The 26,976-nt window shown below is 53.3% G+C and overlaps 5 protein-coding genes across 5 annotated transcripts; 3 read left to right on the forward strand and 2 right to left on the reverse strand.

Moving 5' to 3' along the window:
* Window positions 1-1,287: 1,287 nt before the first annotated feature.
* Window positions 1,288-2,907, forward strand: J4E84_004443 (uncharacterized protein; the record flags this gene model as incomplete). Its single annotated transcript, XM_049387046.1, has 2 exons — window positions 1,288-1,624; window positions 1,676-2,907. 2 exons carry the CDS (start codon window positions 1,288-1,290, stop codon window positions 2,905-2,907), a joined length of 1,569 nt encoding a protein of 522 aa, XP_049244819.1.
* A 7,014-nt stretch (window positions 2,908-9,921) lies between these two features.
* J4E84_004444 (uncharacterized protein) lies at window positions 9,922-12,879 on the forward strand (the record flags this gene model as incomplete). Its single annotated transcript, XM_049387047.1, has 1 exon — window positions 9,922-12,879. One exon carries the CDS (start codon window positions 9,922-9,924, stop codon window positions 12,877-12,879), a length of 2,958 nt encoding a protein of 985 aa, XP_049244820.1.
* A 1,275-nt stretch (window positions 12,880-14,154) lies between these two features.
* On the reverse strand, window positions 14,155-15,619 carry J4E84_004445 (uncharacterized protein; the record flags this gene model as incomplete). The annotated part of the gene is made up of 4 exons (XM_049387048.1): window positions 14,155-14,530; window positions 14,614-14,946; window positions 15,256-15,477; window positions 15,570-15,619. The coding sequence occupies 4 exons, from the start codon at window positions 15,617-15,619 to the stop codon at window positions 14,155-14,157; spliced, it is 981 nt and encodes a 326-aa protein (XP_049244821.1).
* A 3,553-nt stretch (window positions 15,620-19,172) lies between these two features.
* J4E84_004446 (uncharacterized protein) lies at window positions 19,173-20,192 on the forward strand (the record flags this gene model as incomplete). Its single annotated transcript, XM_049387049.1, has 1 exon — window positions 19,173-20,192. One exon carries the CDS (start codon window positions 19,173-19,175, stop codon window positions 20,190-20,192), a length of 1,020 nt encoding a protein of 339 aa, XP_049244822.1.
* A 5,559-nt stretch (window positions 20,193-25,751) lies between these two features.
* J4E84_004447 (uncharacterized protein) lies at window positions 25,752-26,467 on the reverse strand (the record flags this gene model as incomplete). Its single annotated transcript, XM_049387050.1, has 4 exons — window positions 25,752-25,866; window positions 25,920-25,990; window positions 26,040-26,309; window positions 26,363-26,467. 4 exons carry the CDS (start codon window positions 26,465-26,467, stop codon window positions 25,752-25,754), a joined length of 561 nt encoding a protein of 186 aa, XP_049244823.1.
* Between the last annotated feature and the right edge of the window lie 509 nt (window positions 26,468-26,976).

The raw sequence follows: 26,976 nt of genomic DNA on the forward strand, positions 1-26,976 counted from the left end.
TCGGTGGATGGGCGTGACACGGGATAGAGGCGGGAGAAACGACATGGAATGGACTCTACTAGAAGATGCCTGTCGATGTCACTGCTGCGAGACGGCAAAGGGCCAGAAGAACGGCGCAAGAAGAACGGCGGGAGAGGGCAGAAGGGCCTGGCGAACCATGCCGGTTCCTTTGCACCGCCCGATAAACGAGTCTGTCAAGTGGCAGCCACGGTTGCGCTCACAGTAGTTGGGTGGTAGACAGCGGATGACAACCACAGCGCTGGTGGTACGGCTCTTTGCAATACAGACGAGGCACCGTTCAACACCACGAGTCGTCGATCGGTCAAGGTTGGAGAGGACGATGTGACTGAGCGTTTGTTACTGCATAGTTTGCTCAGAGGCTTTTCCCACGACGACAAAGTTTAAAGTGCGTGAGTGGGAACGGCCAGGGATGATTTGTTGCGCCTCCACCAACGACATATCGCATAATTAGGTTGGGCAGGTGAAAATTCAACACCGAGGCAGGCCCCGTACTGTTGAGTAGGGTTTGATTCAAGCCACCTGCTGTGGTCAGGCTGTAGCGACACGGACGCGGTGGTCTAAACGGCGGATTGAAGGCTGGGGGACCTTGAAGCGACGGCGCCCTGGCGTGCTGGCGTGCTGGCTGCGCGGAGACAGTCCAGGGCTGGTGTGAGTGTCACGGCCTCGTGTACCGGGCTATCTGAGTCGCGCGGAAGCAGTCGACATGCCGGGCGGCCATGCCCAATCGAGCCAGGCGCAAGGTCAGGCATGAGTTGCACCGTAGCAGTGGAACCCGTGCGGTCGCTGTCCACACAGAAATGCTCGACTATCCCACACCCCGTCCACCGCCCGTTTCTCTTGCTTGCCCACGTCACACTCTCTCGCCATTCAAGTCGACGCCTTATCGCTGCGCTGTCTCTCGCTTGCACTCGCAAATCCGGTTGCAGTCTGATCATCTCGCGCGCCTCGGTGAGTTGTGCCAATCCGAGCCCACCGCGCTCACGTGCCGTCCGCATTAGGCGCTGACTTTGCATCCAGCCCCAGAGACGTCTCTGCTGCAGCATAAACAGGCCGAAGAGTACATAGCGACATACGTGGTCGGCTATCGTGGCATCCTCTCAAACATTGCCCGACCGCCTCTCCGTCCCAAAGCAGCGCGCCGCGACCCCGACGTGCTGGCGTACTGTCGCGCCCGCGCATAGCTGCTTGAGAAAGCTGGTGATGTGATCCTGGTCGCTCGCGCCCATTCACGTCACGTCCCGACCGCCAAAAGAACCAACAACCACCATGCACGACCTTAAACCTCTCCAGCTTCCCCAGCTTATCGCTGCCCGCAAGTCTTCCAAAAGCTCCCTCAACATGTACGACGACCCGACTGCGTCCATCTACTCCAATGCCGACTCTGGTTTCTACTCGGCATCCGAGTGCTCGACACCGCCCACGCCAAGTCAGTACACCCGGGGCCACTTTCGCTTTCCCAGCTCGGCTTCGTCATTGTCGTCGAGCCCGCCAACCTACGAGCCCACCGACGCCCCCAACAGCTCAGGCAAGCTGCCCAAGCTTACCGAGGAGCCTCTTGAGCGTGAATACGACTATGGCAGTGAGGACCCGTACCGCTGCTCTTGTAAGTACTACGCGCGATTCGTCCGTGTTCCCCATACTAATCCACGTCTAGGTGACGTCGGAGGCACCTACAGCCACGCGCAAGACTGCAGGATATCCCAAGCCTACGAGCCTCAGGACGAGTACTTCACCACTTGCGACTCGGAACTGCGATTGGCCAAGCGCCGACGGTCCTTGGAGGCTTCTGCGCACAGCATCGCCGGCAAGCTTGAGAGGCGCTTTCCCTCGTTGTCGCGCAGAGTGCGCGACCGCAGCTCGACCCTTAGCAGAGTTTCACGCAGCGCAACCCCCTCAAGAGTCCCGTCTACGCGATCCTCGTCGCTCGCTGGTTCTATCCACCATGTCTCAACCGTCGATCTTCCAGAAGACTACGCGTCGCCAACTTCTACGCCTGCGCTGGCAAGCAAGGAACAACTGAGCGATGATGCGCCTACGCCAATGGCCATCGACGTCAACAAGGCCAATGCCATGGACATCGACCCTGAGGAGGTGGAACGGGAGCGCTATGCCACGACGCCACTATTACCGCCGCTGCTTGTGAACTGCCGGAACGATGACCTACCAGCGTCGTCGCCACTGCAGTCGCCAGCAGTCGCAGACGCAGCCCAATCTGTGGGCCCTACCCCGGCCGGCACCCCGCCAATGCGCACCTACCCTACGCCCCCTCTGTCCTCAAAGACATCCTTTGCCTCAATCCGAGGACCGAATGCCGGGTACATGGTTCCCTCGTCCGACATACCCCGTCTCATGCTCGCCGACCCAAAGGACAAGTGGGCCATGGAATTGGGTCATGCGAACTTCACCATCCTACCCGAGCCCTACGTCCCTGAGGTATGCACTGTCGCGTACATCGAGGAGCACCTTGCCGAATGGGCGCAAGCACGGCGCAACTACGCGAAGCACCAAGTGCGAACCGCGGAACACTATGGAGTGACATCCAGGCACTACCTTCTTACCGAGCAAAAGTGGGCTGAAATCGACGCCGAATGGAAGAAGAACCACGATCTGGCCAAGTCACACGCGGCTGCCACCGGCCAGGAGCTCGCTCCATATTCACCCACGGAGCCAGGGCCTCTTAGCAAGATGCCAACGCTACACGACCCCAAGAGCGAGGGAAAATTCCCCCAACTCGGCGATGAAGACATTGTCGGTCCCATGCAACAGGCGGCCGCATTACTCCCGAAAACGCCTTCGCGTAAGCGTGCCTTTTTCAAATTCCTTAGCGACCTACGGTTCCCTGGTACCCTTCTCGGTCGTTCATCGGGTGGCGTCCGGGGCCACTAAACCCCAACCTCCAACAAAACGGGCAACCCTTTTCCTTTCTCCCCCTGTCGATAATTGCGTGCGAGTAATGTCTTTCTATCCTGCGCACAAACCTGTACCCTTACTATCCCTCCCCTTGCGCTTGTCGGGCCCAAGGGGCATGTTCTACGAAAGTGTACGACTGTATGACAACCAGATCTCGGCCCTTCATTGGAGCCACGACCACTACGACTCTCATCACAGAGTCACGAATTTCCTATGTTGATACAACAATTATTAGAGAGGCTTTTCTTGTCTTGCGCAGTACAGTGGTCTGTCTGTACTGCGGTTTCCCTTCACTGGGATTACTTGTTTGGTGTTTGGGCGGTTCCAAAAAAGGTCTGCGGCGATAAAAGCGAGCGTCATCATCACATCATGATTCACGCAGCGGTGGCTCTTCAGCCAAGTCTCTTTCTACAATCTCTGTACTCTTTTCCTTGCGTTCAAAACCAACTCTTTGGTTTCGGCGGCTATACCTTTACTCGTCCTTGTCTGGGACTCGAGGGGGCAAGCGCAGTCGTGGGTCTTTGTTACCCTTTTGGTAGTAGTAGAAGGAAGGATTAAGCTTCTTCGGACATGTTTCAGTATTGATACTTTGTAATTGGTCTACGGAGGTGGTACGGATGGGGGGTCAATGGTGTGTTGTACCAACAGCCTTAGTTTAGCGTGTCCTCGAGAGAAGATGCAACAAGCGCTCAACATCAATTCAAACAACTAGCCAAGCACACATACTTTGTTCAAACCTGATTGTAGTGTCCTCCTTCTTCGTCGTCGTCTGTGGTAGTAGCCACCGCACGCTTGCCGCCGGGAAGCAACCCGCAGCAAACTGCGCGCAAACAACCTCTCCTCCCGGTCAAGCCATTACACCGCCCAGCCCGGCACATGACGACGCCTTTTCCTTCCTGCAAAGTCCCCGACGCACAATGATGCACAGCTCTGCACCTCATACCCCGTTCCAGCACGCCATTGCATCTGCACAAACAAGCCTCTATCACTCAACGCGCAACATCCTCTTCCCCAAGTTTCCCTCACTGTCTCATTACTAACCCATCCCACACATCGACCACAAAACAGCATCTAGTACCCCACCATGTTCCGCATTCCTAGCGCGGCAGATGACTCTCGAGGCCGTACCTAATGGCGGTGGCTGGCTGTACCAGGCGGCCGTCTGTACAACATCTGCATGGTGCGGGCAACGTAGGGCTATCCGTCTTTCGCTGCGCAGCCCCGCGCTTACTCGTATCCGGCTTCTGGAACGGCAGGACGTTGTGTCACCACGGGAGCTTTTGCAAGCGAAAGATGGGCGGGACCGGTTGTACCACACACACACTCTTTTCTCCCTTGCGTCACAGTGGGGATCTTTGCTGGCTGCGGTTGTGCGATGGGGGAAGCGAGTGTTACGCAGATTGGGGGAAGCGAAATGGTAAAGATGGTGGGACGGGGGAGGGTGTGCAAGGTTACTGGCGAGTCTAAAGTGTCATCTGTCAGTCAGTGTTGGAATGCGGTTTGGTGTGGTATGGCATTTGGGAGGGCTGTGCATTTGGGCGTTTCCACATGTTAGATGCTGGTCATCGTTCATACTTCCCCTCCCTCTCATTACGCGCCTAAGTCAGCTGCAGGCTGCGCGACTGTACTTGCATGCTGAAGGTCAGGCATATGTTGCGGAAGACTCTCCCTTCGGTTCAGGCAGTTCCGAGGACGATCTTCCGATCGGAGAATGCGCAACGCAGGTCTGATGACGAACAGTGATTGTTTACATGAGACATTGCATATGCGGCGAAGATGAATCTCGGAAGATCGTGCATACGAGAGGGCAGGCGTGTATGTAGGTCATTCTATCTTGGGTGCATGACGGCTGCCCCGGCCGGCAGCTGAGACGTGGCGTCCGCGGAGGGCGGTGGTGGGAGTTGGTGTTTCGAGTTGACTACAGTTCCTGTCACTTGACACCTTCCCTCCAGATTCTAGATCATCTTCGAGAAGAGATGTTGGTATAGTGATGTCTATCTTTCCCCACACACGGCCTGACATCTTCCCAAGCGAGTAGCGTGGTGCCGCAACGCCCTCACTACTGCAGTGCCAACAAGCTACGGCTCGTGCCGCATCGCATTACAACCCACGACATTCCTCACCGCAGTAGTTCTACCTCTGACAACAGCGGCAGCAGTGTGAGTTCTCTAGTCACATCCCCAAACTCTATTCATCTGACACGTCGCCAAACACATGCCTTTCCGACCCTCCTTCACTACCCATTTTCGATATTCAACATCTGCACATGCCGCATCGCCTTCGTGATAGCGGTTAGGAATACGATCATGTGTCAGCACCGCCTTTTCATCGCCCCCACTGAACGGCGTGGTACGGCATATGGCTCGGCCTTCCTCCACCACATGTCGAGACACGGCGGTTGTGTAAAACGCCAGCGATGTCGGTTCCGAGACCCCGGATTCAGTGGCATTTGGTTGTTGATGCAGGCGTAGGCGAGGAAGCGTGGCTCTGCAGGTGCTCTTAATCGATCGATCCTGGTGCTTATCTCATGCTTCCCCGCTCGCCGCTCGAAGCCTGGTCATGTTGTGGGATATGTTGTGCGACAGGGCTGAAACTTGTTGATGTCTTGGGCGCGGGGTTGGAATGGCTATTGTAGACTTGGAGCGGTGCATTTGTATCGTATGTGTAGCTCTCGTAGGCACGGAACTAATGAGTATCAAGAGAAAGCGATCCCTCCGGCAAACCAGATCTGCTAATCGTGGTACTGTCGCTCTTCACACATCGTAGGGCTCCAGCACCTCATAGTTCACTGTGCCTACCTCGAGGCTACGTGCTCTTCTCAGCTCCGCCTCTTCTCGATCTGCTACTGCGTATTCAGCAGACAACAGATCTATTACTCCACGATGTTGTTTCTCCTTCGCCCAGTACAATGCGGTCCTCCCCATACAGTCTTTTGCTCTCATATTGAATCTCGTCTTGTGTGCCAGCAATAGCTTGCAGATATCGACGGAGCCATTAACAGCAGCGTAGTGCAAAGGTAGACTGCAATATACGGTCGCCAATCCCGGCTCTGCTTGCTCTCCCAGTAACCTCTGTACAGCATCTTTCCAATTTATTTGACATGCCATGAGCAGCGCTGTTCTTCCGAGCATGTCCTGCCTGTCTTTTAGCCGCGATAGATCACCCTTGAAATCGAACCCATATCTGTCAGCACCACTAACAGGAGCAAGCTCAATGTAAGAATGCAGCGGAGATCTCTCTAAGCAATCTCGCAGATATTCGATCGAGTCGGGTAAACGAGCAATCACTTGATCCGGATGCCAGACGCCAATCATCGTGACATAACTGGTGAAATAATGTGATCCGAATGACCCCAAAATTGCACCTGCTCGCCTCACTACTTCGTGCGATAAATCCATATATCTTCGCCAATTCCCAAGATTCTCATGGCGTATGCCACGATGTTGTAACAAAAGTAATTTGCCACACGTGTCTTGAGAACTTTCGAACTCACTGGCATTTGATTGTGAACGCGCTGGGTAGCATGCGGAGCAGGCGATATGGATATCCGGTCGAGATCCAAGTTGACTGACAGAAGTGATAAGAGACCACCCTGAAACCTCCTTTGATGGTGGATCCAGGGAGAGAAGCTCCTCTGAACATTTGTGAATAATGTAGTCGAGTTCGTCATCTACGAGCTTTAGAAATCGATGATACGACAGTCCGTGGTTTCGGGAAACGAAGTGCTTGAAGGAGAAAACAGATATTGTATCCCTCTTCAGCTCTTCAAGCTGGCTCTTAGCATTCATCATCATTTTGCGATAACTCAAGAGGAATGTCCTACGAAAAGCATGTTAACTTCGCGATCTCCTCATCTTGGCTTTCAATTCTCTCCAAAAGCACACATACCATTGCTTGAGGCGCTCTTCAAAAGACACGGAAGTGACTGATGTAGAAGTCTCTTTTGTAGGTGAGAGTGATGGGGCGAGGACATGCTTAGTCCAGCGAACCACTCTCTTGCTCTCTGAACAAGAAAAGCCTTTCTTGCTGCAGAGCTCACACTTTGACGGCCAGACCCGATCGACAGGAAGACACTGTGTATCGTTTGTTAGTATTCATTTGGTGTTGTTCACGCAAGATATCGTAGTGATTGTGAGCCGTTATTGTCTCCAAAGGCTACGCTCATGGGGATAGAAATATAGAGATAACGTACCTTCTTTTTGTCTAAACGACATCGTTCGCATTTGTTCATGTTCAAGCTACGCTTGCTCGGTCCCTCTGTCTCTAACTCTTTATGCCTCTTGGTCGGCTGTGGTTGCAGCCGGAACTCTTGCGCTTGAAGACCCTCAGCGTTGCCACCCATGTCCTCGTGCTCATTCGATACGGTCTCTTGGGGGTTCAGACGTGGGTTAACAAGGAGCGGATCATTGACAGGACATCTTCCACATATCGTGTGGTCGCACTCAGTACAAGCGAGTACGGTGTGAGGTATCGAGAATATCTTCGCACAATTGCAGCACAGTCTCTGCAACTGAACACACATTTGAGAGTTACTCTGGGCTCTTCGTTTCGCTTGTATATCCTGATCGGAAAGGCTGGTTTGCCGTTTACGGTTGAAGGCCAACATATCAAAGTAGTTGGCGTGAAGATAAGCGCGGGCGAAATCCTGAATGAGTCGAGTTGCAGGTAGGAGGAGTGCAGAGGTTATCGTACGTGTTGAGCCGATTTCACCTGGTCAAAAGACAATACTCGGTAAGAACTCTTTGGCATATCAATGAATCGGGAAGCTCGATAAAGTGCGAGCGAGGCGCATTAAGTGTTCTGCGATCAAGTGCGACGGAGCGCCTTGCACCCATGCTGCTTTGGCGATGCGAGCTTTTGCAGCTCGCTTTGTGGCTGACGGCTTGGTGAGACAGCAGATCAATAAGCCATTGGCTGTCGCACTTTGTCGCATGTCTGCTGAGGGGCTGTGTAGTATATGTGTATAGGTTGGCGCCTCTAGAAACGCCCCTGATCCTACTTGGCCCACGGTTCAATCCCTTTGTTGCCTGCCGCTGTCTTTAGCCATCTTGATTGGTAGTCGCATTTGGTCGCATCGGCAGAGCCTCGCAAGGTCTAAGCCATAAATGCAGACAGACCCTTGTCGAACTTGGTAGATGCCGTACACATTTAGCCATGAACATCACCGAAGTCGATGCTCTTGGTGGGTCTATCGCACTTGATCGCAGTTCTCCCACGCGTAGAAACGTCCGCGCATGCGCCGCACAGACAAGGCTAAACGTGATGTCTTCTAATTCGCGGTCGCAGCATTTCGCACCCAGTATCTGGTTGAATTGACGTTTACAACCAGGGGATCCCACACCGGTTGACAGCTGTCGTACCTTTTCGCGTGGTCTTTAGGCCGATTTGAGTGTTTTCTGCCAACATGAGCGCGCTTGGTCGCATCTTCGCGGGTACAATGCCCAGGGTGGCGTACGCAACTTCCTTCTCACCATGAGCATAAGAGGACATGGAGTTTACTTAAACTTCTCGTTCCTCATACCCAAGCCCACTTGCTTCTTAGACTCAGTCAAGTACATCCCAAAAACACCGACCCACTACCAAAGTATCCTCCTCAGCCAATTCAAAACCTTCGGTTACTGTTCCGACAGCAACTGTCATCGGCAAACATGTTCATCGCGGACATAACGTCAGCAGGCACGGTGTCAACACCAACACTACCCGTCTTCGAACTTCCCAGCACGCAGCCTTCAGTAGGCGCAGCTACTCATCCCGAGGAAGACTCGCTCAGTCTGACAATCGTCTTTGGTGTGCTTGGACTTCTGGTAGCAGTTGTTGGCATATCGATCGCTGTTCTCCAACTTCGGCATATGCTACGCCGGGGGAAGATAGTAGAGATATACGAACTTGCATGTAAGACCAAGGCGTGCCCAGTCGTAGAGCGATATACTGACTTGTTCACAGAATTATTGAGATGGGATACGAGATGTGTCGAAAAGTGCCCAAAGGCAACGTCGACAGCATAAAGCGTCTGGATAACGAATCCACGAACGCGTTACGGAACGGCTCTGATTAGAACAGGATCCGGATTTTTGGAAGCGTTGAAGCGACAGGCATCGCGGACAGGCATACACGGGTGCCTAGGTGCCTAGGTACCGATGAATCGATATCACGTGACGTCGAATATTGGGACAGCTGTGACGCATAGGACCTCGCGATGTTTCTGAAATATAGTATTAGTATAGCGCATGTACGACTTTCTAGCCTGCCTTGTCTTTTCAGAGTTTTCCAAAGGTCAGCGACCAAGCAAGATGCGAGTTTAGACACCACCTAGGTGGTATGTCGAGGTCTGGTGTGACGTGAACCTCCTGCCCTTGGGTAACAGGTCGGAGAGAACCACAGACGATCGTCTCTAGCGCACAAAAAGGCCGACTGGACGAGGAACGAGACGGGCACTGTCGGTAAGGCTGAGAGTGGAGACGTGGATTGCATCGAGGATCTTCGCGGTTCGATTAACTTCGGCAGCTCAGCCGCTACGAGGTCTTGGCAGTATGCGGCCTCACTTCGTCATATGCTGTATTCCGGTCAGGCAGGTGATTCATGGACCCTTCCCCAGCCACCAATTTCACCTTCTTCTGCATGCGACAGAGGCCGTCGCGCGCAACTGCTCTGCTACGATAACGACGGTGTATACATTGCAGTGCGCACGGTGCCCACCTTCAGGCGTTCTCGGGGCACTACAGCTTATCAATCATCCATCAATACAACTCGTCCGGTGACCACGCTCCCCACGGGCATCTGCACCTTTCGTTCCTGTCCCATCTTTGACTCTTGCGCGAAGATAGTCGCTATTACTTACTGCGTCCGCTTGTGGCTTGTTACACTAAAAAGCATCACCGAGGCCGTGCTTTGTTTCACATCTTGGGAAACGCCCTCCACGGCTGTCTGCCCAAGAGACCCGACACACTCGCGCGACTCCTGAGCTAGAGAGGGCCGTCGCATTCATACACCATGTCCCTCACCGACTCCGAACTGGAGCTGGTCAGCTCGCAGCTGCAGCGGGAGAACGACGACATCCCCGAGGAGCCCGACATGATCCTCTCATCAGACGCCGAGAACGGCCAGTCGTTTGCTCCACCACCACGCATCGCCGCCCGCTTCTACCGCCATGCCAGCAATCGTCGCAAGTCATCGGCTACCTCGTCCCGCCGAAACTCGCTGTCATCGACACACTCGCATACGTCCAATCGATCGTTTCGCAACAGCTGTCAGAGCCACCATGTTGCCCAGCACCTTCGCCGTGCTTCTATACTCGAAGACCGCAAAGCGCGACTAGCAGACCGCGCCGCGCATGCTGAGCAGGTCAGGCTGCGCGCTGCGTTGGCCAAGGCTACCCCACGTGGCTCGAACAGTGAAGAGAGGGCGTTGGCAGCGCAGCAGGCCCGCGAGAAGCATCTGGCACAGGTCGCGGCTTCCTGTGCTGAGGAAGTGAGGAGAGCCAAGAAGATCGCAGAAGATATGAAGGAGCGCAAGGCCGCTGAGGAGCGACGATACCGCACCGAGATGGAAGAGAAGCTTGCAGAGGCCGAGAAACGCAGGCTGGAGTACAAGCGCAACCCCAGACGGCCACGGACTGCTAGTTCACCCCCAGCCGACGTCAAGATACGAACCGAGCGCCCTATCGTGTCGACCGAGGACGCTGCGAAGAGGATCCAAGCTGCTTGGAGGGGTAAAGTTAGGCACAACATCGTCGCAGCATGGCTACAACTTGGCTTGTCAATTGAGATGGTCCAAGAGACCAGCTTCGAAGTCATCACCGGCATGCTCGCAGACGAGAAGCTACTCAAGACAACAGATAGAATCATGACACTGTTTGTGCTACTGCCCGACGCAGACCCAGCCTCCCGCAGCGCAGCCGTCCGAACCTTCCTCTCCTCATACCTCATCCTGGGACACCCCACACACGTCTTCAGTCGAGACGGAGACCAAGAACAGGATCTCATCACCAAAGCCAAGGACCTGGTTATCAGCTTCGAGTCTGCTTTGGCTAAGCTGACGAAGCTCAACTCATACACTCCCTCCCCCACGCGCACCGAGACCGTACTGCTAGCCCATAGCGCATTCGTTACCGCTTTCAACGACTGGAAAGCTCGCGACTCCTCTGCGCTCGTCGAGACAATGGTGGCTTCATTCGTCAGCCTCGACGAGATCTGGCAAAGTGTCAAGGATGCGACGGTGGATGAAGTCGCCAACGAGTACAGGAACGGTATCAGGGATAACCAGGCTATTCTACTTAGTAGAATTAAGAAGTTGGCGGGTCCTGACAAGGCTCTCACCTTGATCAGGAAGGCCATTCGCGAAAGTCGGAGGTCAAGGCCGAAGAAGAGGCTCGCCGGAGACACTGTTCGACCGCGCGTTGCGAGCGAGTCAACACCGGAGTCCCCACTGTCAGCCGATAGTGCAGCCAAACAGGCTGAGGCTGCTTCAGAGCTTGCAGCTTCTGGACGATCTGAGATTCAGGACTCCACGGCTCAGGGTCATCAGGCACAGTCGCTCTCCAAGGTCTTTACCGTCGTGCCTGATAATCGCATTCTCGTCCACGAGCTTTCCATCGACAAAGACTACCGTATCGATCCTTCGCCAACGGCCGACCTGCGCGATGCTCTCAACCGTGAGCTCTGCGACGCGATGCGACGAGGTTTCGAAGAGGGTGACAGCACAAACTGGACTGCTGCTATGGCAGAGAACATACGGGGCAAGCTGTTGCGACTTCTCAAGCCTGGCAACTCGATGCACACACTCATCTCGGAGACATTAGACCCTGAGCATGTTGGTAGGCAGTGCAGTCAGGGTGTCTTCTCTTACGGGAAGTTCTTCGACTTCATTGCGAGCATTCTTCCAAAGCTTTGCGCTCCCTTCCGAGACACTGAGGTTCAATTGCTTGCTGAGGAGCTGCAAGAAGAGGGCGAGCTTTCAAGCATGATTGAGAAGCTCTTCAAGATTTTGCATGTCATCGACCTTCTGTCACTAGACTACTCTAACTTCCTGTTGATGAACGCCGCCCCAACTCTTATCAAAGAGGCTGTTGGTTACGAGCAGCGTATGTTCACCCAGGATCTTGAAGAGCACAACCTCACTCTCGACCGCACACGCCGATGGTGGCGCAGTGCAGCAGTTAACATGCACACCGAAGCCGACCGCCGTGATCCTTGGAGCCAGGCCAATCCCATCAACCGCCCTACAGCACACAAGATCTACGCCCGTGGTCTCGTGGACCTCGCAATCGCTACACCACCACTACGAAAGTCTGAGCTACCAGAGACCCTCGAATTAGATCGCGCACGCATCTCCCGCATCCGCGAAGACGCACTGCGCATCACAACAATCGGTGGTATCCTGCTCACAGCAAAGAATCTACTCAAACGCGACGTGCGCGCACAATGGAAGTCCGAAGCGAACAAGATGTGGCTCGTGTTGAAGGAAAACGGCTACATGTCCGACCCCACCACCCCATCCAAGATCTCCTCTCTCCTCGAGTCATCCCGCAACATGCCACCTTCCACACGCTCCCAACTCTCCTCCACCATCACCCGTCTCCTCACGCAAGCCGAAGCAGGCAAGCTCTCCGACCCCGTGATGAAGGTCCTCTTCCAGCGTCTGAAGACACACATCTTCAACCGCGTTAGCGCTAGCAGCTCTGGTGAGCGCGTCAAAGCTGCTAGTACGGCTACGGAAGGCCTTGCTACTACTGGGTTACCTGAGTTTGTATCCCAAGTTGCGGATATCTGTGAGCAGCTAAGTAAGGTTGGTGAGGTTGATCGCAAGTGCCACGGCAAGTGGTACGAGGAGATTGCTGAAGAGATGGAGAGACTGGGTCTCGAGGGCGGCGAAGGCGGTGAGGAGCTTACAAGGAGTTCCAGTGCGGAGAGTGAGGCTGTTGCTTCTACGAGCTCGGAGGGCTCTGTGTAAGATGTCAGGATATATGACTGCGTTGCCGTTTTGCGTTTACATGGGAGCGATAACCGGCGTTATCCTTTCTTTGTATTCTTCTGGGCGCGGATACCAGTCTGCTCATATTTCTTCTCTTTCTCTTTGGCGTTCATGTTGTTCTACTGTCGTTTACTGCATGGCGCTGGGGTGTTCTATAGTTTTTGGTGTTGGGTTTTGTACAAGCCTACGGGTTATGAGCACATACGAAGCAGAAAGCTTCTTCATTATTTGGGGCTGGGGGACTATATCAGGCGTTTTGATCAATACACTTCACTTCTTCTATACTTGCATCGATCTTACCTGTTGCCCATTTCGAAGATTCTTGTGCTGTGGTGTTGTTACGAAAGTCTAATGTAGAGTTTGGAGGCTATAATGGAAGCCTTGAGTTACAAGAGGTCGTGTGAAAGCCTGGGCAGGACTCAGATCGTGTGATCCGGACAACTGTGGTTTGAGACCATCCGCATGCCATCACTGCGGCAGCTCATACTGGGGGACTGTGGACTCAAACATGCAGCAGTGCGACATTGATTCTACTATTCCCTAATGGTGGGTTAGTTGTTTATCTTATCTTCCACTAGCTGTCATAACAGCGAGTCTACACAGAACGAATGTCACAGCAGTTCGATGAGCACATGTCTACGAGGGGGCGCTCAAGCGCGTTTTCTTACGTTTGGTGTGAGCATCATCTGAGCCATCGTCCAAAGAGGGAAACATCTAGAAGTAAACCAGTCGTCGAAACATCGTTGTGGTAGGGGCGTGTCATGTCATGTCATCAAGAAAGATTGTTCACGTGTCACAGTGACGGAGTTTGAAAAAGCTGATAGGCGAACTGATCAGGGTACAAGCACCTTTGGCGTGATCTAGGTTACTGGGCTCATAGCTATCAGGAGATGTGGAGTGAAGGACTTCGATGACATAGTATCACTAATTTATTCGCTATGGATCATACCACATTGATACCCCTCGGACGGCGTACCCATGCTCTGGTCGTGGGTTTCGAGATCGCGAAAGGGATTTGGATCGATTGGTAACAACCCATCGATCAATCATGCTTACTGCTCATTGTCTGTCGCTGCCCGGCTAGTGTTATTCCCGATCGGATGAGGACTTCACCATCGACCTTGTAGTGGTGAGTGGATCGGAGGTGTACCCAACTTGAGTATATGATCAAGGCACAGGCCGCCGGTGAAGACGCTAAGTACGAGTCGCATTTCCATCTCGCCGAGCAGAACGTGGCAACCTCATCCAACCATCTCATAGGTTCTCCTTTGCCTGAGCTGCCCCCAGCGGAGGCGCACCTGATGCACCCGGTGGCCGACGGATGCCAAAGTTTGCTTTCCGTGCTTCGTCGATTCGACCCTTCGCCAGGCTGATACCGGGAACGACCCACTCTGAGCAACTACATTGCATGCCCTGCCAGGCGTACTTGCCTACATTGGTGTGACACTTTGGACACTCGAGTCGGCCTTCCAACTTGCCTTGTTCGAGCTCGGGGCGCATCCAGGACAGGGGATCTAGGAAGTAGTGGGAACAGTTTTGCGAAGAGGCTTTCTTAGTTTCTGGTGTCTCATCGCTGACGGAGGAAGCTGACCCATGCGATAGTAGATAAGTTGACGTTGCTAATGCTCGTCTGAAATTTTGTAAGCGCTGAGCAAGACGGGGGGCAACAGGCAGTAGGGTGACATCAATCTGCTCTCGCATAGCTCCACTTACCTGCATTTACGACATCTCAATTCGAAGCCGGAAGTTTCATCGGTGACATGTTCGTCTTCGAAGCGGATCTTGTCCGCCTCGGGAGCTTGGCCACACGCGCGGCTCAGCTCGATCTCGCGTTGGTAGACCCAGCGCTGATAGGCCGGGGTGTCTTCGACGTTCTCTGGTGTCTGCATCTCACCGTATAGCTCGAGCTGTTTCATGAAGCCCTCGTTTGGTTCGCAGATGGATCGCGCTTGCCGAACGTGCGACAGAGCTTCCGATGGGCTGATGTTGTGCTCTTGCATCAAATACGCGATGACGACGGTAGCCGATCGTGACTTGCCCATAGCACTAGAACAGAGGTTGTGGTTGGCATATTGATACGAGTGGCTGAGGGCAAATAGAGTGGCGACAGGGCGGTGTAGTTCGGAGAAAAAAACGCGGAAAACGGAAGGCGAGAAAATATTGAAAAGAGGATGCAGGACGCGCGGAAAGCAAAATCAGGCTGCATGACTTGCATGCTGGTGACGACGCCCAGGGGCTGTCGTCTTTTGTGAAGATGGCAAAATTGCCAAGCAGGGCAGTCGTCGGCGGCGATCCAGAGTTGTTGGAATATGCAAGTGCAAGGCTTCATTCAGCTCGACCGGGATGTTGACTTACCAATGCACCAAGACTCCGCCACCTCCCTGGAGCCCCTCCTGGATGAAGCGGTTTGTAGCAGGGAAATGCTCCAATAGATTCTCGTCGTCGACATCGTCGACCTCGACAACCATGTGCTTGAAGGGGCCAAACAAGTCTTGATCTAGTGGTGTACGCAATACCGACAAGACGTGCGTGATATTGGCTTGCTGGAGGGCTTCGCGCCGTCGCAGCGTGAACATGCTACGCAACACTGGTTAGACAGTAGTCTGGTGACCCCAGACCTGGGCCATGGGGTAGATGCGAAACGATGGTCGACCGTCGACATTACGTACCCACCAATGTACAGGTTCAGGTCCCCGGGCACTCTGTCGATGAGCGCCATGATAGGCAAAGGAAGGGCTCCGAGAACAATCGGACGCCGGAGATGAGGGTATGACGATCAATAAACTTGGAAGAGGCGCGAGTTGTTGGAGGTGTGCGAGAAGAGGGTCTAATTTTGGCCGAGGGTCCTGGGTTTCTGATCGCGCGTGCCCGCCAAAATTGCGGACCACCCGTAATTGCATCAGATAAGTGGTTTGTTAAATTTGGAGATGCTGCAACACGCTCGATTGACTGCTACATGGTGTGTTTACTTTCAAAATCCTTGCATCAATGTATGAGTTTCCAAAGTTGCATGTCAAAGGGCACGGCCAAGCATCGCAGTGAACACACCACCAGCTTCAATTATGTTGCCGAGCTAGTAGTTCGTAGCCTTATAGGTGCATGGACTATGTTCCACGCCTTGCCCGTACTGACCCGTAGTTCACAGTCTTTAGTGAAGCCCTTTGCAATAAGAACTGTCATGGAGAGAGTCATGCGTCGTTGCAGTCAGCGGTATTTTCCGCAAGACCGCGGGGCTACACACAGTGGATCAGGGACTGCATACCATTAACATGGATGAGTCTATAGCTCGAATCGAGAAATTCCAGTTCTATGAAGGGCTAAGACCGTTGTTGCTGCGCCCCCAGCGTATTTGAGTTGCCCGAGCAGCCGGAATGCTGGACAGCGGTCAATGAATGCCATGTTTTGTCTCGTGTCGGTGGTGTGGTGTTGCTGGCATCGTGAGACAGGCAATATTGCAGCCGCTACCGAAAGACAGAAATAGCGAATTGCTTGTACTCCCCGGCTGCTCGCAAGGCTGGCGGTGCCGCCTCGTCCCGCATCTCGGCGAATCGCATCAGACTCCTCTGGCAAACGGGTAGAGGAGCGGTAGTTGCGAATTTGATATTCCATGTCGCCGACGAGGGTTACAGAGTCGCTGACATCACGCACGCGTTGCTGGTTCGCGCTGTCTCAAAGCAGCTGGAGCGCCGCTTACCTGACCACAGAGCAGGACCCACTCGCCGGTGAATGCTACGAGGTACCACTGTCGCCCTCCGACTGCAATAGTAGGTTCGGCTTGGGGCCGATACCCCGGAGTAATGCGCGTGACAGCACGAGGTACCCTGGATGCAGCAGCGAGCAGGGACAGTGCAGGCGATGCCAATCGAGATAGGGCCCCAGATAGAGGGTGCCGTTCTCGGCCTGTATGTACGACGAGTGCAGGTACCAAAAATACCATGGTGCACCAGACAGAGTGCATAGTGTGTACGCCCCGCAGTGATGGAGGCAGGCCATGGACGACGGATCAGCAGATCAGCGTGCGGTGGGTGACAGCCGTCTCAGCCTGACTGATGCCCAGAGGGTCGAGTGTAAGGCTGCTCTGGGCTTACGCTGTTGGAACTGCTCAGCATCCGTGCACTGGCCTCCCGCTACCCGCCGTCGAGTCTAACCCACACGGTTGAATCTGACGCTGTGCCGTCTGCACCGCAGTCCCCCATGCCCATCGAGGCGAAGCGCAACGTCTGCATGTTGGACAGTCTGGTCAGATTCCAGGCATGCTGCCCTCGTCAGCCAGCGGGCCTGCGCCGTCGGCAGCCTCTGCGCCTGCCCTACCAGCCCTCTCACCGTTGCACCGGCCTGACGTCTACGCACGGCGGCTCTACTTGGTGCGCGTAATGATACTGGCCATGCTGGACGAGCGGGCGCCAATCCCCGATTGAGTGTTCCCACGCTGCTGGTAGTCGTCGCCCGTCACTGCAATCTACGAGTCGACGTCGAGGCGCTAAGGGCAAGCCCTATGCACGAGACGAGCGTCGCGGCGTGGACCTTGAAGCTTCTCGAAAGCGAGAGCCCTCCTCCGACCGCCTAAGGGTTGCATCTCACCCCTGCTGGAGCTCCACTGCGCTCCGTGCCAGGAGCAACCAGACAGGGCCAATCACCGACATTCGAGCGTATGCTTTATGCTAACCGCACTCCCCGGTGGAGGGCGTTTCTTCTGCTCCGTCTGCCAACTGCTGCTGCTGCTGTCCAGCGGCGCCTCTGTTCTGCACAAACATCGCCGCGACGGAACAGACGACGCCGGCGGCCGAGCACGCTTCCTTTTCCATCCTACTCCACTCGCCTCGACGCTAGGGACCCTACCGCATTCCCGCGCCATCTTGTTCGCTGCCGTGTAGCAGGAACTGTGCGCTTCCGGGGCCCTGACGACTCTTCGCTGCATTGCTCGCACCAGACTGGTCATATGACGACTGCTTTCGGGTGAAAAGAAGCAATATCACTGTGTGGCGGTGCTGGCCAGAACCCTCCCGTTCAGCTGAAGGACCCTCCTCCCTCGTAGGGCTGAACTTTCAACAGCCGCAAGCGCTAGCGCCCCCGCTTTCGCTTTTGTAAGCCTCGCCGTCGAGAAGCCATCCCAACGACGCGTACGTCCCCTCGACCGACCGCCCAGGTACGTTGCATGTTAGTACGCAATCGCGCGAGCTCAGCTGCCTCTGCCCGCCCTCCTGCTCCCATTCCCTGCCTGTTTCGGCCAGTCCGTGTACAGTCCTGCTAACCATTCTACTCCAGGGTCCGTGCTTGCATACACTATCCAGTAGCGAGCATACTCACTCTTGCTCGTCGCGCTCGCCACATTTGCGCTGCTCGCGTGCTGCGCGAGTACGCTTCAGCTGCACCTTAGTGGCGGGCTCCCGGCGACCTCATCTTCCACGCGAGCCATGTCCTCCACACCGAGTATTCGCGTATATGATTCTCAGCGTGAATCCCACCACTACCAACTACCACACCACCGCCGACCGTCGATACCAACCCCGGCTGTCGCAATGGCCATCCCGAGAGTATGTCAGCGTGTGCTCCAGCTATTGGATACAACGGAGAGGTCTAGAGCACTTTGTGGCTTCATCACGCCAGAAATAGCTCCTGATTGAGTCGCAAAGCACTTCAGCCTCATCCGAGACACAATACGTCATATGAATCCCTCACTGACTGTACCGTTTTTACAGGCACGCGAACAGCCACCACCTCCCTTGCCTCCTCCACGTCACATCGAAGTCAGAGGTGGTCAAGACCCTGGTTGGCAATGGGGTAACACGAACAGCCCAAGGGATACCGGCTTTGGCGGAAATCGGCTCGCGACAGTTAAACCTGGCTCGAGCTTATACGGTGGAGCCACAGGCGGCCACCCGCGGGAGCCTTCGCTCGATATGTTAAACCACGGCCGCGAACCGTCCCTCTCAAGATCCATCGACGGTATGAGCGAACACAGCACCAGCGAAGACGACCGTAGTAGCAAAGCTCGGCCCTCTCTCGGGAACCACAGGTACGGAACACGCTATTACATCTCCCCTCATATCATAGAGCAAGTACTATCAGGGCTCTTGCAAGGCCCTGCAGCACTTGAGTGTCTTTGGTTAAGATGCGGTGTTGTCATTTCTCTGGAAGATCCCGGTCTTTTGGAGGATTCCCACGCTTGTCGATTGGTCCAGAACTTGTCAAGGGTTGCTTGTATCCCTTGTGCATACAAATGGCTGGCTTTTTCATTTCAGTCGTCTTGCGTGCCAGTTGAGTAACTAACAATGAGCGACAGGTTTACGAGTGAGCGACAACTCGGTCAGAAAGCTCTCCAGAACTCATCGCAAGCCTACGATAAGCAACTGCTTTCGAAGATTGGCGGCCCGAATACACCCACACGGACGACTGCACCACCACTCCCCTCTGGCAACTCCCAAGACCCCGCCGCCGATACACACGCTTCTTCACATAAGCTCAACGGCCAACTGAAGCCACTGACTGTACCGGCTACATCACCTGGCTACAGCGGCTGGCGAAGTCCCGGCTTCGACTCGGCGGATTCATACAGATCACGTTACGGCAGCATCTCAACGCCAGGTCCTTTGGACGAAACTTCTTCACAACACCGTGGTAGCTACGATCATAGCATATTCTCGGATCCTGAGTTTGTTGGCATGGAAGAGAATGGAATGCGGGATTTGAACATCAACGAGCGCAGCCCTGCCGAGTCAGAGGACTATCAGTTAGGCCCAAAGGGTGGCCTGAAACGGCGGGCCTCGTCCCCGCCCTCTGAAGCCGCGCGCGATGACCGTCCCATTCCGACTGGCCATAACGACCTCTACCACCGTCGCTCCCAGCAAATGCTCGTCAATCGGAACTGCACAGCTTCGCGTTTTCAGTCAACCCAAAACTCACTGTCCTCCGCTGGGTCCGCAAGTCAACGTAGTGGCTCGATTGGCTCCTCATTTGGCTTTTCAACCGCTCCAAGTAGCATGGCAAGTTATTGCGGAGATCAGCGCCTATCGCCCAGTGCGTTGTCGCCTTTGGGCGAAACAGAGTTAGGCGCAGTCTCGCCATATGCAGCTAATAGATCGTTGGACCCTAGTCCCCGCGGGTCGTTGTCGCGACCTCCGCATCAACGGGGTTTCTCAGAGGCCGAGCATCCGCAGATACGAAAAATGTCTACGGAGAGCATGCTACACTCACGTCAGAATTCAATCGCAAGCCGCATACCGGGGGCTTATATTTGCGAATGCTGCCCTAAGAAACCCAAGAAATTCGACAGTGAAGATGAGTTACGGTAAGTGCATGGATCCTCGCTTGCCCACCGCCATTTGGTCTGCCCACCCTTGAATAACCACGCTGACCCTGGCAATAGAGCACACGAACTGGAGAAGCAGTACACTTGCCTGTATTGTTCCAATCGCTTCAAGAATAAGAACGAGGCGGAGCGCCATCAGAATTCCCTTCATCTACGCCGTCATTCTTGGTCGTGCGCCACTCTCGACAAGATCGAGGCAGCTTTCCATCCCTCACCTACTCGTCCAGCCGTGGCAGATGTGTGTGGGTATTGCGGTGAAGAGTTTTCTAACCCCGCCGACTGGGAAGCGCGAACTGAGCATCTTAATCACGTGCACAAGTTTGGTGAATGCAACCAAGCCAAGAAATTCTTCCGCGCAGACCATTTCAGACAGCACTTGAAGCATAGTCATGCTGGAACTAGTGGGAAATGGACCAACATGCTAGAGAACGCCTGCATGAGAGACGAGCCCCCGCCACAAGAGCGCGTTGGCTCGATGGGCTCTATATCCGGCCCCTCCAGCCTAGCATCCAAGCCAGGTGTTATTAACGAAGCACACGACGAGGCATGATTTCGAAAAACTTGATACTACTGGCCTGGAGCCATGTACAGCGCTGCCGGATGTTGGAGATTATTCAAGATCCGTAGCAACGAACCCTGTGGCTTATCCGAGCAGCTTTTACCTGTCGAACCGGACCCTTCAGCAACATCCCCCGGTCGAGCCGACACTAGCACTATCTTCACATTAGTATTCGTCCCATAGAGCGGCACTCAGACATTGCCTCCTTTTTACGAAAAGTTTTCACGCCCGCAGACTGCTTCGCAATTTCTTTTGCCTCGGCGGCGAAACCGGGGCACTTTGGTATAACGACACTGATGACGGCATTCGGTCTTACACATTAGAGATATATCTACGCGGCCCATGACATTTCTGGTGCCACTCAGAGCGGCACATCTGTTGCATTTCAAGGATGTTTTATCGATTCAGCGGGCGTTGATAGGACAGGAAGTCCAGGATTATTGTTTCAAGCGAAGACGTCCAAACAGTCTTTTTACCTACTATACAGCATGTGTGTCACGCCAATGCATGAAGAAAATCTTTCCACCGTCTCATTGACCTGAAGCCTCGCCGGCGAGGCCGAATGCAACACTAGAACCATAGTCTTGGCAAGCGGGATCGTTATTCCCGGGGTTTTTTTCATACCCGTTTGAGCCGCGAGCCCGTACGGCGGATTCAGTTTATCTGACATCATCAGTAATTCGAAAGAATTTTCCTGCTGGCGCACTGCCAAGGGGCAAAGCAAGTTCAGCTGTCAGTCGGCGTTCAGCACTTGGCCTTGGCACGCCACCACCACCACCATCAACACTCGTTACCCCCTTTTCACAGTACATCAGCTACGCCGACACTGACTCTCTTCATCGACACGATGTTACATGATTTCATGTCAGCTGTATGTGGCGGATCGATACTCGCCAAGATCTGAAGCACGTACCCAAAAATCAGAATATGTGGGCAGAGGCGTGCGCGGCCTGTCAGCGAGGAGATGCTCGCGTGATACCACATTGAAAGAGCGAGTATGCCTCCTGGATATCGGCACTCCATCGTCAATGTAAAGGGAGTATACAGCAAGCTGAATTTATGCTATCATCTGCTCGCGTATGTATATTTGTCCAACGAGCTTGTGCATAGCAACTTGGAAGGGCAAATGATCCTGCATCTGCGTTCTAGAATTCGCTCTCTCTTTGATTCTACGCTGAAACAGGAAGCCAAGATATCGAAGATACATTAGTGGTAGCTTCATGAACTCCGCCCAAGCTCTCACCTGAGTTATCTTGCCTCAACCCATGCCATCATCAAGAGCAAGAACCCCCCAGTTTCTTCACATGATTCTACTGCGCTAGTACAATACCTTTCAACACCCAACCCATCTCACAAACTCTACCTCCCACCCCACACAAAAACCCATCATCGACCCAGACACGCGTATTTCCCTCTCTACACGGACCAAAAGCACACGCGTTCAGACGGAACCTGACACGTGCGGCTCGTTAGTGCTTACGCTGTCTCCATCCATGGCTCGGTTCCCCTCTCGCGACATCCCACGCTTCGTTGGTAATTTCTCTGAAAAAAGGAGCACGGATCATGCCTTGTTTCGGATGTTCGGTTTTCTCTGACAGGACGGGATTGAGCGGGACGGGTTATGCGAGGGGTGGGGGGAGGGTGTTTCGGGGGAGATGAGGTTAAGTGGTGGGTAGGTGGTTTGGAGGGAGGGAGTGGTAGGGGAGTAAGGGAGTAAGGGAAGGACCTCGGGAGTGCTGGGGTGGTGTGGGTGGTGGGTGGTGTGGGTGGTGGGTGGAGGTGTATAGCAAATGTTGTAGAGGATGTGGTGTTTCGAAGGGTTTTCTCTTGTTAGTAGGAAGTGCGGATTGGCGAATTCGACGTCGCTTATCACTTCAGACTTGCTCTTGCAATATAGGTTCCAGGGGGACGGATTGTGCATGTAAGGTATGGCATGAGTATCATTGACTCAAGGAATGGCTACGTCTTGATTGAGGGTTCCGTCAGGTTCTTGAGTAATGATGCTTGTGTAAGTTTCGATGTGTCCTACATCTAAGTCTAATATTCGCCATAGCTACTTTTGAGATGGACTCACCTTGTGGGCAAGGTATGAGTTTTGGAATTTCGAGTGGCTCGTCTTTGTGTTATCGCTGTATTAAGGATAGAGTGGGCTTGACTAAGGTATCACATCACGCTTAATTTATGAACCAGAGGAGAGGACGATTATGAGAGGGCCACATCGCTGTGCTTTTCCCGCATCCTCTCCCTACTACATTTCTCCAGGCATCAAAAGCCTCAAAACATCAACAGCGATTGAATTCTACAAATGAGAATTTGCAGTACTCACCGCAAACAGTCGCATCACTCATATCAGTACCAAGAATGATGGCCGAGTCTCAGAGTCAAGATCTTAATCAACGACAAACAGCGACCTCAAAACCTCGGTTTCAACGACAATCAGCGCCAACGACCGCCTCTCGGAGCCAACCCATCACTGAAAGATGGATCACTACCTCATGATATTTTGCGTAAATTTAAGTTCCTGGGCTCTCGGATAGGGCTTGTGGAAATGTGTATGGCACATTTTGAGGATAGTGTGAAGAAGGACAACGGGAAGATAAGTAATCCGTTTCAGTGTCTTCGTCCGCCAGATAAGATGTGCTTTTACTAGTCTCCAATCAGCGCTATAGCTTTACTATATAGCATGCCAGATAAGACGCCCTGATTCGAGTCCTTATTGCCAGTGCCACTGTTGTTGAAAGGCATACTACTAAGTTTCGTCCACTGCGACTTCGTAATTGCATGACGTGCGACGCTAACACCAGCATTTCTTAAGTTAATATATTACACGTAACTATACATTGTCACCCGTCCCGAGATCCACATCTCAGTCTCGCATGCACGTCTTGATCTCCGATACTAGACCTCACAAGACATGCAACCGCATAACACGGCATCCCACATACTTCAATATCAATCAAGACCAACAGGGAAATGTTTTAACATCACCGGGAACTGAGTTCGCGAAGCACTGCACTCAGTCAAGTGCTTACGCTGACATTAACCCAGGTCGTAGGATCGGTCCCTAGGTCCACTCTCGCAAAAGCTTTTCCCTGGGACGCCTGAACCGACTAAAGCAGCCGACGCACTATGAACTAGCAGCATTGTGGCTGCAGGATCGTGAGATTGCCCTATTGCAAGACTAGACGTGAACAGGTGTCACAAGATGCGTGTCGACATTACGCCCTACGCATCCAACAGACTATGCTGCAAAGGGCTTCTGCGCCGTCATGGACTCCACCATATGGGAAGAAACAAGCGATTCCAATAAACAAAAACAAAGCAAGACAAATCGAACGGAAAATTAAGCTGCTAGCATGCATGTGATGCAAGTACGTGATGTGTCGCTGAGTAGATGCGCGGGACGATGCTGACGCGCGCAGATCGGAAGCGAGGCTTACTGTTACCGTTTAGTCCGCTGTTTGAGGCAGGGTTCGAGATTTGTTCGCGTGATTACCCGTTCGTGCTCACCCATCGGTATCTTAAAGAAGAGGCTGGCTGGAGGGCGCGATTGGTGGCGGCAGTTTGACGGCCTGTACCGTAGTATTAGCGGACATCTGAGGATTTGGCAATAAGCCAAGACATGAACGGGTGAGCGTTTGAGGAGATAATGTAGGGCTGGAATAGACTGCATTGCAATGCGGCGGAGAGTAGATGGCATGCAGTGCCAAGCGCTGGATAGCATCAGCGTTTCCGGGAGTTGGAGAAGTTGGAGACAATGTATGGCTCTTGACTGCTCTACAGTATCCTAATCGAAACGGCGTACTAATGAGCAATATTCCTCATTGCATACACACCCAAGTGCCCAAGCCATTGCGATGCTTGGCACATCGGGTGTCGTTGAGAAGGGCATCCTTCCTGAGATAGCACATCGCCAAGACTCCTATCGTGCCACCACCCGCGCAGATATGAGATGACTCAGTAGACGCGATGTGGTGACAAATGGTATAAGCGAAAGTGTGAACAGGCGGGGTGCGCCATTGCGTGGTAACAACGAGCTGTGTACCCATGCCACTCCTTCTCTGCCCCATAAAGATTGGTCACAATGTCACTGTTGTCAGATTGACTGCAAACAGTTCGATTACAGTATAGCTTGTTCTCGTTTAGGCTCGCGTAGCGAGGATTTGTACCTGTCACGACGCGTGCCGGACTCGGAAGTGATTGGATATACAACCTTAGTTGTCATACCAAGATCTCGGGGTACCACAACTTGCTGAACATACTGATAAGCAACTCTGGCATAGATGAAGGGTCATGACACAGCATGTGAGTTGGCGTACGGCTGAAATGGGCCAACTGAGTGAGCTGATCATTGCCTCTTCATCATTAGCGCACCAAATCCGAGAGTCATGAGTTATTATCTGGCCCCGAAACTTTGACGATGGATGCAGCGAACTAGAACCCCACTTCAATTGGGAGTAGCCAAGACCAGATATACAAACTTGCATGAAGACAGCTTAGATCGGTATAGGAGTTACTGCCGTCTTACAAGCTCCCAAGCCACTTCCGCACGATGTCTGCACAAGCGAAGTGTGACTGGCTGAATCCTGCGAGTACATCTGCAGTGTGTGAGCGTTGTTGACTGAAAGTAGCACCTGTCGAACGGATGAATGTATCCGATCATCCCCGTCACACTGGTAGCGATAAACGTCCCTAGGCGAAGAATACCGAAGGGCGAAAGATCTGGTTTGACCGTAACTATAAACAGATGATATGCGTGACACGTATGACATTCGGTAAGCATGGCCTTTGAACCGGCCGCTAAAAGCTGACTGCATCGTCTTCGAAGGATCTAAGGCCGGCGGCCGTGGGGTCCGTCGCTGTTCGCATAAGCCGATCCTGCCTGCTGCCGGGCGAAATGCAGGTATGAATTACTCCAAGGTGACGGGAGCAACGACTGGTCTGTGACATTGACCATTGTCGATATTAGGACGCGCTCTGCGTCTAAGGATTTCCGCTAGGCACGGACGGAAAGTTTGCAGGGTTGTTCAGTCGTTCGCGATTCCGTTTGGCAATCTCAGCATTCCGCAGCTTGTCTAGACGCATTTGATAGAAGTTCCTGTGCAGGGTCAGTATGTAGCTGGAGCAAGGAGTCTGTAAATGCGGCCCCACTTGTTGAGTTGGTATATGCGCGGGCCAAGTTCAGCCTGGGCTTGATCCTTGGTTTTGGAGAGCTCCTTGATCTGCATAGGGAGTTAGCACAGTGATGAAGTGAAGGTGCACATCACATGCTTTGTCGTCTTTGGCTTTCTCATCCTGCTTGTCCTCCTCTGCTTCTTTGCCTTTGGTCTCCTTCTCCTTCTCTTTGTCTTTCTCCTTATCTTTCCCTTTCCGCTTTTCCCGCTTAAGCTTCTGCTTCTCCTCGTACTCTTTCTTCACAGCTTCGATCTCACGATCCAGCTCTTCTTGCTTCTTCTGGTCTGCGACTCGTTTGGCTTCATCCGCTTCCGGTTGACAGAAGCCACGGTCGACCAAGTGTCCAGGACATATGTAAAAGAAGTCCTTCAGAGAAGTCAGTATGGTTGAATTACAGCCTACCATTCGTCGTTTCGCACCTTGTTGGTAGGAGTAATCAAAACACTGGTAGATGGCTTGTAGCAGATCCAACAAGCCTTCGCGGCGTTGTCCGCCACACGGCGAAGATGCCACAGATTCTCCATCGAGATTCCAAATTGTGTTCGCGGTTGTTATCTACGTCGGTAACAGAAGCGCGCGAGTGCGCAAAGGACCTAGGTATCCAAGATGACGCAGAACGCAGTAAAACAGCAACAGACTAGTCTCCTGGTTAGTCCAAGGTCTATATTACTCCAGAAACCAATCGACTAATATGAATGCTTGATGCAGTCTGGGTTTGTAGTGACGAAAAAAGGCGTAGAGGTTAGTAGTCGTGATGAAGGGTGGCTGTGCGAGAGATGCCAGCATTGAAACTAGGCTCGAAGCAGCTTAGTCAGAGTCACTTTGAGGCAACAACGATCAATCCAACGAATATATTCCCACCACCAGTGTCATCGATGTTTCTGAGGTCATCTCGAACTCTGAGGCTCTGCAATTCCAACTCCAACATCTATCCGGCTCTTAATCTGCGCCCTTTCAGCCCCATCGGAGCTCTGTCTAGCAATTTTGCAAGTGCGTCATCACGTTTTCCGTCTTGAAAGAGAGCATCTCACTT

Source organism: Alternaria hordeiaustralica (assembly GCF_023758085.1).
Source record: "Alternaria hordeiaustralica strain BMP 2776 chromosome Unknown scaffold_7, whole genome shotgun sequence".
NCBI lineage: Eukaryota > Fungi > Ascomycota > Dothideomycetes > Pleosporales > Pleosporaceae > Alternaria > Alternaria hordeiaustralica.